Genomic DNA, 12,950 nt, shown 5'->3' on the forward strand with positions numbered 1-12,950 from the left:
TTCTAAAGTAACAACCTTTCACTTTTAAAACAGAAATGGGATATCATTTACCATCTGGGACAGGTGGACAATTTATGGGAAAGAGGATTTTACTCTGTTGGACTTCATAAATGCTGTCAGAGTAAGTTATCTACTGTCCTTGGTTAATACAAGACAAGAGGAAAGGAGTTTCTTGGTTTGGGTTGTTGAACTGTGTTTTGTTTTGTTTTTTATTTCCATCAAGTTACTGTTCAAACCAGAATAAATTTAGTAATAACTAATGTCAATGGGAATGTCTCTAAGTAAAAGGCATCCAAGCCTGTTTTCAAATTCTTTGTTAATTCAGTTGCCTCAAATGTATCTTAATAAAACTTCTGTCAGTGTCCATGCATTAGCAGGTTTTCTGGTGTGGATCCTATGGATTGGAATAATTAGCTATAGTATTAGCAGCAGTAGTATCTGCTGCTCTGGGCAGATGTTCTGGTCTTCTAATAAGTTTTAATTTGTGAATTCCAGGAGAAGTATGGAATTGAACCAACTATGGTTGTACAAGGAGTCAAAATGCTCTATGTTCCTGTGATGCCAGGCCATATTAAAAGACTAAAGTTGACGTAAGTATAACTGGAAAATGGATTTAGTGACACAAGCGCACATATAAATTATGCTCAATGGTTGTATCAAAAGGACGTGTGTCTTACAGCAGTGTTTTCTCTCAAAGTGGTTTCTAGTCATTAATACTTTGGAAAGAAAACACATAATTTGTTTCTTTTGTGAAAAAAAAAAAAAGAAAAAGAGAAAGTGAATTAACTTCTGTGATGAGGAAAGGAGACTTGCAAAATGCTGCTTTAACTGTTGAATACCAGAATGAGAAAGCTAAAGAAGTCTGACAGTAATTTTTTGGGGGGAAAGAATGCACCATGGTTCAAGCAGAACAAGACTACTAGAACCTTTTGAAACTGGCTTAAAACTACTGCTGATATATAGCAACTTAGCTCTGAAGGAGTTAATGTGTTGCTTGCAGTTTAAGATTTCTGGAAGTCTGTTCAGTTATAGTACTTGCTTAAGATTCTACACCACTTTAGCCCTTTTAAAATATGATATTCACAAAGGCTTTGCAATGCTTCTTACAGACAGGAAGTTGAGGTATTGCACACTGGCAGTTTGGCAGGATGTGAAGGCAGGACATTGAGTTTTGACTGAAGGCCTTTGCAAAATAACAGCCAAATCTCACCCAGGTTTAGTTCTGCTTTACACCTGTTGATTGAACTACTTTAGCTCAAAATCTGTTCTTTACAGCTCCTCTGAAGTGTGTGCTGGTCAGTGCTCACAGGCTTTGCTGAAGCAAGTTGATGCACTGCTCAATACTGTTTTGAGGGCCTGCCAGTAGGTAATATTAGGCAAAGTAGTATGAGCAAGCCTCTTCAAACTCCCAAGAAGAGAAGAGCCTCTAAGCTGCAGAGTGCCTGGCATACTAAGATGAGAATTTACACCCTGTCTCCAAAGAAGTTGCTTATATGCTTTCTCTTACAGCTGTATAAATAATTTTGAGTGAGGGGGGTATGTAATGAAGTCAAAGTTATGGTGTGAAGCTGCCTTCTTGTGAGTATCAGCGTTTCTTACTACTCTAAGATTTGAGTCCAGCTTTTCATGGAGTAACAGTGGCTTGGGGTTCTGTTACAAACAGTCCCAAAAGCTTTGGGATATTTGCACAGCAAACTGTGGTCTTGCTTGCATGTTTGTTTTTTCTCAAGTTGTTTTAAATCTTGCTGTAATATAACAAGCATTATCAGACTGCTTATTCATTTCAGAATTGCAGCATTAACTGATGGCAAACTCCTTAAAAGCAAGTTTTAGAGACGTAGTAGCTTAGGACTACCTCATGGAAATGAATATGACCTCAGTATCTCTGCTGAGAAGAGGCTGCTTTGTGTTCTTGCAAGGAAGCAAGTACTTTGAGGAAAGCAGCTTTTTGACCTGCACACTAAGGCATATCCAGAGGGGAAATCCTTCTCTAGGTGGCCTGTGAGGAATAGAAGTGAGTGACGCTATTCCCCCAGCTTCCTAGCATTTGAGCTGGCCTCAGGAGCTAGTGCAAGAAAATAATTTTGAGTCATCCACAGATATGTGATGAAAGTCAGGTTGGCTGACCTCCTTCAATATTCCAGTGTGCAACTTGCAAGCACTGGCTGCAGCTTTTGAGAGTGCAGAGGGCAAATGGGGAAAGTTGCACTACCATGTGACATACTTACAGAGTTTGAACTCCCACTGTGGTCATGAAGAAAGAAGTCCCAGATCATGGCTTGCTTTTCCCCCTCATCACTCTTCACCTTTGAAATTCAAGGATTTAACATCTTAACCCCAACAGAATTACTTTCCATCAAAACTTACAATCTAGTGTCTGCACTGGCATGGTTCTTCCTAATGCATTAAAACTGGTGTTTATTGGTAGACAGAAAACTTACTCCTCTTCATTGACCCAAATCCTACACAGAAGCTAACTTTACCTTGTGCCTCAGTAGGATGCTAAGGGGAAATTGTTTCTGTGAGGAATCCCATCTGAAAGTGGCCATGTGCTCTTCTCTTTTGTACTGGGCACTTGTGGAGGAACAGTGTAATAGCTCACTAATGGGCTGTGTCTATCAGAAAAATGGAGTATGATGTGCTGAAGCTCAGGTGGAGGAACAACTTTTGTGTCAAAATTTAGAGGTGGCTTATTCTCTATTTTGGTTTGGTCTGTAGTATGCCGGGCCAGTACGTACTGCTGGCAGTGAAATTCCTTCTGGCCCCGAATTCCCACTGCCAATCCTCCTGGTGTGTTTACAAATTGTCCTTCATTTCTTTATAGGATGCAAAAGCTTGTGAAGCCATCAGCTGATAAGAAGTACGTGGATTTGACAGTATCATTTGCTCCAGAGACTGATGGAGAGGAAGACTTGCCAGGGCCGCCAGTGAGATACTACTTTGTTCAGGAAGACAATTGATGGTAGAGACACAAAAGTCACTCATGGACCATTTGTTCTGAAAGGAGTGTGCTAATTTGCAGCTATTAAAGATGGTACTATATACTTCTTTTTGGTGAAGCCTTAATTAAATGGTGAAAATCAGTGGCTCTGCACTGAAGACAAACTGATTTGTTTCTTCTGCTCCTGTATTCTTCAAACCTGTTTGCTCAAAGGAGGATTGGTCACTCCATGAAATGGAATGTCCAGTACAGTCCTTACCTTAAAGACAAGATTTGTATTGAGGAAAGCAAGAAGAACAGTGAACCTAAGAATGGCCCCTATGTGCAAATTAGGCATTGCTTAGGGAAGAGTCCAAAAAATAGGAGAAGCACCATTTTATGATATTCCTGGTGTTCTAAGAACATCTCAAATTCATTTCATATGTTACTTAATTCTCAAACAAGAATTTCATTCTTGCCATCTACACATGAGATTTAACCCACCTGGAAGGCTTAAACTCCCACTTAAAAGCAGAGGAACTGGTTCTTGTGTGGATGGTTAGTGGTGCCGTGGTCAGCACAGCTGTCTTGTGTCAGTCTCAACATGGAAACATAGGGAGGAGGTGTGAATTGTCAAAACTCCCCTGAAGTTCAGAGAGCTGGAAATGTTGATTATCTGCACTAAGACTGTTCTTTGTGGAATACTGCAGTATGGGGAAAGTGAAAACCTATTGGAGAGCCGAATTAGCACTTTCAACAATAAAACTTGGTCTTCAACAAAGAGAGAATGTGGTTGAACCTTTCTGCCCTCATCAAATTAAAATCACATGTAGCACTTGATAATTTTAAAGGGAGGAAAAGACAAATGCCTCTGGATGTTTGTCACAGCAGACAGTTTCCTCAGCTGCTCCTTTTGGTATCATTTCCCTATAGCAAATCATTGTGCTGTACACCTGTCCTCAGCACAAGTCTGAGCTTTACTGAACAGTGAGGTTTTAACCTTCATTGGTCAGTTACTGGGATATCAAAGTGTAAAAATTCTGCTTAATTGGAAATTATTATGAACTAGTTTTGTTGCTGTGGTGAGGCAGAGGTGTGTTACAGAAAAATCATAATTTAACTCTATCATTTAAACACTGGATACTTGAGGTGGTTTTTTTTCTCCCCATCATGGTAGAGCAATGTGAGGTTAGAATAAAAACTTATAAACTGAAAAACCTTCTCATGTGTTTAAGCTTTAGAGACTGTTATTGTACATTATGTTGTGCAGCTGTTGCAAAAGCTATTAACAGCTTAGCTGTTTATCCTCAGTCATAATTGATTAAGCTTTAGGAATGTCTTCACATTTAATGAACACTATTGGTCAGGAGTTTTATTTCTTTTTTCCTTCTCCGTCAGGAATAAGTCAGGTATTAAGGTTGGGAACCTGTATACCAAGATGTATAGAACTGAGTAGCTGGAATCAATACAATTATGTCAATATTTTGGATTCAGTCTTACGTGCAGGATGTCTTGTGGAAGGTGTATATAGTTTTATAGTTACTTTAGTTTATTGCTGTAATTTTCTAGATTAATAATACTGCTTTTTAAACTGCCTAGTTTGCTTTTTTAAGAACTTCTTTTAGAGAAACTTTTTGAAACATGAGAAAAGGCAGCTACATTTAGAGTGCAGAGGAAGCATAAGCAGACAGTAAGTTTCCACTTCTAAATAACAACTAAAATATATTTCAGTGTGGCAGTATTAGAATCTGAACTGTTAACTGGTATCACTAATTAGTGCTAAGGATAACTTAAAGGTTTAGGTCAAGTTGAAAACACTGTCATCTCTCATATTTGGAGGCTGGGAAACAAAACTTTGAGTAAGTATACTCTGATACATTAGTGTGGCGTTAACATCATGCTTGTGCTTTTGAAATAAGCAGCATTTAAAAATAGTGAAGTACTATTCTAGAATGCTTTATGACTGTCCTCAGGGTTTCAAGTACACTGTCAGATGTAATTCATGCAATGGCTTTTATTAATGACAACATGAGCACCTTTGAGAGCCTTGTAAAAAGTCCAGGTCGAGGCTGGCAGGGATCACAGCCAGAATTTGCAGACATGGCTGTATCGTTATGCCGCTCCTTATTGTGTGTGTCTGTTGGATGGATGCTCTGTGGATGGGTTCTGCTCAGTTAAAAAGTTGGTATGGAAAAACTGAAAATGCACAATGGCTCTAGATATCTATTAGCACACCTTTAAAATTTTTTGGATATAAATTAATCTAGGTAAAATCTCACAACTAGTAACTTCAAGAGGACTTTCTGTAGAAGAAGTTGGCATGTTAGGTATCCCATTAAAACTGTTTGTTGTGTTTTAAACTTTTGAATTGCTGATACGGAGACTGAATGTATTTATATTGAAGATTGTGCAGTGGTGTGTGCTGATTCAGTGTGCATTTGTGTTTGACAGAGCCTGTTTCCCAGTCTGTTCCTCCTTTTTATCAAAAGTCTCTGCAGGTGCTCAGCGTGATCACACTAAAAAGGCTCTGTCAAACTGGGCAAGTGAATTTTGGGGTGCTGATCTTCCAAATCTCCAACATTGTCACTAACAGTGCTACCCAGCTAGAGGGTTGTAGTATTACCTGGAATCTGAGAACTGCTTTTTCTCTTTTTCTTTTTTTTATTCATTGCAATGAAAGCTTGTATTTGTCTAGGACTGTTAGATGCACTATGCTCGTGGAGCAGCTAGAGCATGCTGTCTTCCTGCAGGAGTGAAGAACTGTCTTTCCGCTAGAGCACTTCAAATAGCTTTCCCTCAAAATGTTACTCTTTGAGAGAGCAGTTGATTTGCCAGAGTTAAGTTTTATATGCTTTCTTGAAGAGTTTGTTCATATTTACACCAGCTTTCCCTGAATGGTTACCACTCTTAATAGATGCAGGAATGTTTGTGCATGCAAAGCATTAAGCAGCCAGCTCAACTTTTTTCTGGTTAGGTAACATATTTCTTCAATGTTAGGAGTAATGAGGATTCTGTGTGAGGGTCTCAATACAGTTAACAGGACTGCTTTGGTGGATCAGATGGGTTTAGGCTTTTATTATCTATACCACGAGTAAAAAGTAGATGTCCCTATTATTTTCCCACCCTTTTCCTATGTACAGGGAATATGTGACTGCTTATTAAAAAGATAAAGCTATTCAAGAATAGTGATATGTAGGAAGAACAACTCTGGCACCAGTTGGGCCTCTGTCACCTCTTCATGGCTTCTCAAATCCTGAAATAATGTGGGTTTGAGCTAGGCAGAGGGTTTGTACATCTGACAGACTTGTTGTCAAACACAAAGATTTTAGATAAGTTCATGACTTTCATGTTCTTAAATTTTCCTTGTTTCTTTGGAACAATATGGATGTAGGCTAGTTGTTTTAAGAAATGAACTGATTTTCAGCCAAAAGCTGAACTTGACAGTTTATCGGTTCCTGTGCAATTAGAGAAAGTGTATGTGCAGCACAATGTGGCAACCTAAGCCTTTGTCCAAAGGTTGATAAATTTGACCAGAGACCTTTTTGAGCACTTATTTTTGTAAAGATATACTGTGTGTGGTTGATGAAGCAGCTGGTGCAGTTGCTTATCCATGGTGCATGAAGCTGATTGAAGCTCAAGCTTAAAGGTGCAGCGAGTTCCAGGACTGGTAACAGCAGTAGAGCTGTGTTGCTGCCGTGTATCCTTTGGATGGCACAGGTGAGAGACAGGGAAGAAGTGTTAAGTTCCCACTTCTCCCAGCAGCGTATGAGTTTTAATTTCATACTGAGGGGAAAAGCTGCAACTCTGACCAGATGCATACTGAGCAGCACCATCCCTTTAGTGGTCAGAAAGACTAGGAATAACGAGACCTCGTGTTCTAGTCGCAAGTGTGTGATAAAAAGCATCACTTAAAACTATTTTTTTGGGCACTGTTTTGCTGGCACTGTAAGGTACTGCGGCCTTACGTTCTCAAGCCGTTGTTTGTTGCTCACTGTTGAGTTCTTCAGTAGAGTTCTAAAGAAAAAATTGCCTCGCCCCGTGGTGACAATGAATGTTTTGTAGCGTTTAGAAATGCGAGGATTTGAACTGGCGTTTCCCACGGGGGAAATAAAAGAACGGGAACCGTCCCCCGCCCGTCCCCTCAGAGAAAGGCAGGCAGGAAAGGGGCGCGGGGCGGGAAGCGGTGGCAACCGCTGCTTCTGCGCAGGCGCAACGGCCGCGCGCGCCTAAACCAGCTGCCCTCCATGGCGCGCGGCGGCGGCCGACCAATGGGACGGGGCCGGGGGGCGTGGCCGGAGCGCTGCCTCCCGCCGGCCGTGCGCGCGCGCCCGCCGGGAAAGGCGCGCGAGGTTCGAAGGTGGCGCGGGGGGCGCGCGCCGGCCCCGGTCCGGGATGGCGGAGGGCTTGGTGAGAGAGCGCGGGAGCGGCCGGTCTGTGTGTCTCTGTCTCGCTGTCTGGCTCTGTGTGTGTTGTGTGTGCGTGTGTGGCTGGCTGGCTGGCTGGCTGGCTGGCTGGCTGGCTGCTGTGTTGTGGGCAGCGGCCGGGCCCTCCCGTAGCGCAGAGGCGCGGCCCTCGGCGCGCTCTTGAAGGGAGGGACTGGGATAGGAAGGCTCGAATTGGGGTTCCGCACTCGCTCCGGGTCCGGCTGCTGGCACAGACACTTGAGCTCTGAGGGCTGGTCTGTCGGGAGCCCCGTTCCCCTCAGAGCACAAGCGTCTGTGCCAGCCCTTGTTCCCCTTGGGCTGCCTCTGGAGAGCCGCCTTCCACGGGCGAGTGAGCACATCAAGAGCAGGACACTTGTCCAGGCACGCTAGAATCGTGCTTAAGTTTTAAAATTCTTCATGTTTAGCGCGACACGAACACAATAATAAATGAACTGTTAAAGGCTCTTCTAGGTCCGTGACAGGAATTTTTAGTTTCTTTAATGTGCAAGGTCACTTGACAGTGCATTATGCTGCACCCTGCTGCAGGGGAAAGGGGTTTAAGCTCAAGTGCCAGATTGACTGCGGAGTGTGGTTCTGCATAGTTTCTGAAGTGGTGGCTTTTGGTCAGTTGTTTTCCCTTGTCAGCTATAATTTCCTTCTGCCACTTTAAACGGATGTTGAAAATTTGCAGTGAAATCAATCCATGTGGGGTTTGGTTATTTTGATGCCAGAAGTAATAGCCAAAGGGGAATCACAAAGAAGTGCTGTCAGTATGGCAAACTTCAGAAAAACGTGCTGAATTCTCTTGTGTTGGACTAGACAATCTCCACACTGCATATTCTCTTTAAATTTACACGGATCAGGAAGAGGTTATAGTTGTTTTTCAGCTAAACGTTTACATTTTTTTGAGATTTCTCCTGTCACATTAGTGAAGAACTGCACTGTGCTTTCCTTTGAATTTTTCTTTCCCTTTCTTCCTGTTTTATCCTCGACAACTGTTGCCAGTTCCCAGGTCAGTGGCTTTATTTCATTTGTTGTCACAGAAGGCAACACTGATAATGTGCTGCTTGAATTATTACTGCTCTAGTTGTGGTAAATGACTGGAGTCCTGTCAGCTATTTGAATGACTTTCGTTATACTCGGGTTTCAAGTGTATGAAGAGGCACTGTGGCATTCTAAGAAAAACAATGCTGCAGTAACTCCCACTTTCCCACTAAGGTGTCTCGAGAATCCTCGAGATCTGCTTACCTGTTTTTCTGCCAGGTGTCATCATGCTTAGTAAAAATTGATTCTTATTTCTTCACAGAATCATTTAAAAAAAGACTACAGAGCAAGATTCTGCAATGGAGGAGGGTAACTTGCATTTAAACTCTTATTCTTAGACTCTGGAAAATGTACCTTGATTTTTATCTGAGAGCTAAACATCAAAACACGTGGTGTACCTTATTAAACTGATCATTTGATGTTTCCCAAATGTCTTGTATTTCTTAGGGGTAAGAGGAACAAACTCTGCAGGGTGACAAAGCTCCAAGGGTTTCCTTGGTATTCCTTTGCTGAGGCAGCAGATTGTGGTGTAGCTGTACCTGAGGTACCCCTAACTGGGCTGCCTGAGTACGGAAGCAGTAATCTGTGCAAACATGTTGCCTTTCAAGGAGTAGAGAAATGAAGCCCATACAGAGTTCCAGCACATTTGAACCTTGCTGGTAAATGTTAGAGATGAGTTTGAGCAGTTGCAGTGCTGTGACATTCTTTACATGCGTGTTAGAAGTCTGTGAAGTTTTTGTTACTGAAATCTGGACATGTGTTTCATGAGCTTACCAAATCTGCACAATTAGCTGTTTTTAAAGGTATATATTGAGCATCATGGGAGTAATACTCCATGGCTTTTCTAGTGCTATTTTGGTTTTGATCAGTACTGTCTGGCTGCTGAATCACTCACCTTTGCCCTTTTCATTTGTGCTGGTTTGAAATAGTAATCTAACCAGCTGAGCTGTTCACTTGCTTACGGACTGGATACCTCAAGCCAATCCTTGCTGCTGAAACTTTTGTATAAGTGCAGAAATAACTTGTTTTACAGGGTGACTGCCTGTATGGAGGGATGGATGTGCAGCAGCACATTTCATTTCTAGGTCTGCTGTGACTAGATCACTCTGCAGGCAACATAGCTCGAGGTCTGATTTATAAAAAAAATTATTTATTTCAAGTGAGACTCTAGTCAGCCCAAAGCTCATTTACCTCAGGGCTGTTGCAGTAGTTGCATGTTTGCTTTTATGTAGAGAGAATTCTTCATTCTTATTATAATCTGCAGCAGCGAGGCTCTTTTTCCTGGAATTCTTATTTAGACAAATTTCTTTGCAGATATCTATGCATGGAAATGGTAGGTAAAAATATATTAAAGTTGGAACTGTGGGAAATAGTAACATAAAGTATTAAGAAGTAAAACTTTGCTACTTTAATATTTGGGATAAGAGCATTTGGTATTTTTGATTGAAAATATTTTTTTCCCTCATCTTTCTAGAAATAAGATTGATGTACAGCCGGGTCAGAATGTTCTGAAACTCATACAGGATTGTTTTGAAAGTAAGCTCTTACTTGGTGTTTTGCTTAATTTGCTGATAAAAGTAAAAAAGTAATTTCTTCCTTGTGTTATATTTAGTGGTAAGGAGATAGAAATAAAAAATAGGGATAAAATGTATAAAAATAGTATTTCTCAGGGTTTTTAAGAGCAGCCACTTCCCAGCTTCATAAAACTGTGTCTTAGCTGTCTTATGAAGGTAATCTCTTCCTCAGCAGCTGATTCATTTTTTGTTTGGATTTAAAGGAGCTTAATAAGCCTTAGAACTTGTTAAAATAAATGAAACTTGGAAAATTCCAAGATTCCCATATTTACAGTTTTTTTTCTTCATAGGTTGCAGCGATGATCTTACAATAAACTCTCCAAATTGCTCAACCTTTGTTTTGAAAAATGAGAAGAGAACTTCAATGCAGAGCCAAAGGGTGAGTTATGTCAGTGTCACAGCGTAGCACTGGGTCCAGCTTCGTGTGGGTACAAGTTTAGTTCTGTAGCATTTAGTTCTGTATGAGCACTTGTAAAAGTATATAGGTTATAATTTAATGATATATAATAGTTGTTGAAAAATGTGGTTTTTTCTTAGTTATGCTCTAATAGTAAATATTCTGTAAGTAGAATTATTTAATAGCTTTTTTTCTTGGCTTTTTACTAATGAAAGCTTCTTCAGCTTTTTGTCTGGGATAGTTAAATTTCTTATGGTCTCAGGCTGAAGCACGCTGCCTTATTACTGGTGGTGGGTATGGCTGTCTTGGACTCCTTTGGATTTGGTTGTGGCCACTTTTCCAGATATAAGGATACAGCTCTTAACTATCAGATGGACAGTAAAATTTATAGGTGATTCATGTAGAAAAACAGCTTGTTAACTCCTAATAGTTATCTATACAATAACTTCATATACCTGTAACTTTGTTGAAGAGTGGAAACAATTTGAAGGCCCTAGTGTGCTGCCTGAGAGGATGATGCCAATAATCAGTTTGTATACTTAGTTTTGATATTTTGGTTTTACTTTTTTTAAGTAGGATATTCTACTAATGGCAGGGTTGAGAACAGGCAACATTATAATGGTGTTTGTTTACTTTAGTCTGATGTTAGAATATAATCTCAAAGCAAATCTCAAATCTCTTGCTAAACCTCAGCCTGTCTTAATAAAGGTGAGTTAAATTGTTTAAATTCATTTTAATGATAATAATAAATAGTTTACCTCGAGGTTAGCAGGATGTCCTTTTAAAGCTGCATATGGATTTTTACTGTACACACTGTTTCACCTGTTGCTTGAAATTTGCAGTTACTTCTAGAAAGTTTTACAAGATAGAGAATTGAAGTGTTTAGTTAAAATAGAACTGTGATTCGAATGAAGATGAATTAAGGGAAGATAATATCATGTTCTGTAGAAATGGCTATTCCTGTTAAAATACCAGTGCTTTATCAAATATTTTACTTTGTCTTATTATTCATTACCAACTGCAACAGCCCAAGGCAGGGTCAGCCAAGTCTGTGAAAAGAGCCCATAAGTCTGCAGAGCCCTCACCTGCCTCACCGCTAAAACCAGTCAGCAGCAGAGGTTGGTCGCGCTATTGCTGAATTAAGGTTTTTAAAATAACTATTTCTTGGTATTTGTAAGGTTTCAAGTAAAATAATTAAACCTGTCCTATATATATGGCAGGCCAGTCATGTGAATCACACCTGAAGCCTGCAACACACGATTACGTAGCTGCTTCTAAAAAACCAGAGTCTCCTGTGTCTAAAAGAGAAAAACATAACACATTAAAAGATGTTGAAGCACTGTGCCAGAGTCCGGCCGGGCTTTTGGACTCTGAGGATAATCGTGGATCACCTTTTCCTGTGGAGGAAGTGAAAAGCTCTCCTGTAGTTAAGTAAGTAGAGCTGAACATGCTGTGGTGTCATATTCCATGCATGCCCCTCACTTCAGGGTAAATAAAATTTGGATTATGAACTCATAAAAAATAATTCCAAACTTTTTAGAAAGTTTCCATATCTGGGTTTACAAAGGGCAGAATTGTTTTTTAATTAATATTCTGGTGATAAGTGCAGTACCCAAGTGAAGGAAGCCTGTCAGAATAGATTTAAACTCTTTTTTTCAGGAAAGTGCACCAAAATACCAGTTTCTGAGACAGTTTAGACTTCTTCAGTGAAATCCTATTGACTGTGTTGACTTTAAAAGTTAACAAGAATTTGTTAAAGCAGGAATGAGCAGTCACTGTTCCTCTCACTCTGAATATACAAATGTCTTTTACAAAGTAAACCAGCTTCAGTTGTGATTATTATCTCCTCGTTGGAAGATTTGAAGCTGAACTGCAACACTGGCTAGTCGTCCTGGCCACAGTTCTGCTTTCCTAGAGGATTGAATCTCTGGCGTAGATCATAATGATGGACTGACGCTCATCCCATTGGCTCCCATTGATGGAATGAGATTGGAAAGACAGTGCACCTGCAGTCTAGGAAACCTGGTGATTTCTGAAGCACACTTTCCTAAAATTAGGAATTTGTCTTGGTGAGCAGCCTTCACTTGGATCAAGAGTCACATGCTGACTCCATGTTGCCTGTGGACACTTGCTACTATGCTGGAAAGTACTACTGCTAATCTGTGTTCCAGCAAGTTTCCAAAGGGAAGCTCATTCATAAGAAGTGAGATGCTGTCAGCAAGAGCATCTGTTCATCCTCACAATACTTTATTGTGCACTCAGGATTTATAGCAACAGGTTTGAATGCTGCTTTTCATTCATAGATTGCGTTTTGATGACTGTAATACGTCAGCTGCAGCAAAGAGTCGTGGAGAAGTTGAAAATTTGGAAGGATCTCAGCCTGGGAGAGATGAGCAGGTTGCTCTTGTGCAAGGAACAGAACATGTTACTGCGTCTTCTGCCCGGAAAGAGAAGTCTTTCTCTTCAGCTGTCTTAGCAGCTGTAGCAACAAGAACGCTTGGACAGAGGTTTGTTTCGAGGCTTAATATGGAAAGTAGGAAGGATGAACTTTATAATAATTCTTCTGAGGAATGTTCTGTACTGTGTCTAGG

At 40.6% G+C, this 12,950-nt stretch overlaps 2 protein-coding genes across 2 annotated transcripts in view; both read left to right on the forward strand.

Moving 5' to 3' along the window:
• The window catches only part of UBA6 (ubiquitin like modifier activating enzyme 6), a 29,731-nt gene extending 26,030 nt beyond the window's left edge, over window positions 1–3,701 (forward strand). The window contains exons 32-34 of the mRNA XM_042049500.1: window positions 34–121; window positions 496–590; window positions 2,825–3,701. Of these exons, the coding sequence (XP_041905434.1) occupies window positions 34–121; window positions 496–590; window positions 2,825–2,960 (319 nt within the window). The 3' untranslated portion in view covers window positions 2,961–3,701. The remainder of the gene's footprint in view (window positions 1–33; window positions 122–495; window positions 591–2,824) is intronic.
• A 3,527-nt stretch (window positions 3,702–7,228) lies between these two features.
• The window catches only part of CENPC (centromere protein C), a 28,426-nt gene continuing 22,704 nt past the window's right edge, over window positions 7,229–12,950 (forward strand). The window contains exons 1-7 of the mRNA XM_042049501.1: window positions 7,229–7,327; window positions 8,651–8,697; window positions 9,863–9,924; window positions 10,253–10,341; window positions 11,387–11,477; window positions 11,580–11,790; window positions 12,663–12,866. Coding sequence (XP_041905435.1) covers window positions 7,313–7,327; window positions 8,651–8,697; window positions 9,863–9,924; window positions 10,253–10,341; window positions 11,387–11,477; window positions 11,580–11,790; window positions 12,663–12,866 — 719 coding nt within the window. The 5' untranslated portion in view covers window positions 7,229–7,312. The remainder of the gene's footprint in view (window positions 7,328–8,650; window positions 8,698–9,862; window positions 9,925–10,252; window positions 10,342–11,386; window positions 11,478–11,579; window positions 11,791–12,662; window positions 12,867–12,950) is intronic.

The sequence above is a fragment of the Corvus kubaryi genome, unplaced genomic scaffold, assembly GCF_017639235.1.
Source record: "Corvus kubaryi isolate FWS band 111438036 unplaced genomic scaffold, C.kubaryi_AGA036_p1.0 71, whole genome shotgun sequence".
In the NCBI taxonomy this organism is placed as follows: domain Eukaryota; kingdom Metazoa; phylum Chordata; class Aves; order Passeriformes; family Corvidae; genus Corvus; species Corvus kubaryi.